This window comes from Aptenodytes forsteri, unplaced genomic scaffold (assembly GCF_000699145.1).
Source record: "Aptenodytes forsteri isolate BGI_AS27 unplaced genomic scaffold, ASM69914v1 Scaffold236, whole genome shotgun sequence".
Taxonomy (NCBI): domain Eukaryota; kingdom Metazoa; phylum Chordata; class Aves; order Sphenisciformes; family Spheniscidae; genus Aptenodytes; species Aptenodytes forsteri.
In genome coordinates, this window is record NW_008794456.1 from 1904664 (window position 1) to 1905117 (window position 454).

General features: G+C 60.1%; 1 protein-coding gene across 1 annotated transcript in view; it reads left to right on the forward strand.

The window, feature by feature from the left end:
• The window catches only part of ADAM33 (ADAM metallopeptidase domain 33), a 35293-nt gene that overhangs the window by 24822 nt on the left and 10017 nt on the right, over positions 1–454 (forward strand). The window contains exon 13 of the mRNA XM_009290720.2: positions 164–363. Coding sequence (XP_009288995.1) covers positions 164–363 — 200 coding nt within the window. The remainder of the gene's footprint in view (positions 1–163; positions 364–454) is intronic.

Here is a 454-nt window from a genome sequence, read left to right on the forward strand (position 1 = left end):
GGCTGGGGTCCAAGCCCAGGAATTTGGCTTTGTACCGTGACAGCCCCATATAGTCCCACAGGGGACATTATAGACACTTTATGGCCCCAAGCTGTACTGGCAGGCAGCAGCAATCCCGGCACTTTGCTGCCGCTCAGTGCTGACATTTCTCTCTTCTCCTGCGGCAGCTAAAGGTGGCTGGGACGATCTGCAGGGAAGCGGCAGGATCCTGCGACCTCCCCGAATACTGCACGGGTGCCTCACCCTACTGCCCAGCAAACGTATACCTGCTGGATGGCTCATCCTGCGCCTACGGCGAGGCTTACTGCAACAACGGCATGTGCATGACCCACCACCAGCAGTGCGTCCAGCTCTGGGGACCAGGTGAGTCCCACCAGCCCCAGCCCTGCCTTCTTCGATGGGCCGAGGCCAACTGGATGAGGTTCGACAAGGCCAAGTGCCGGGTCCTGCACTT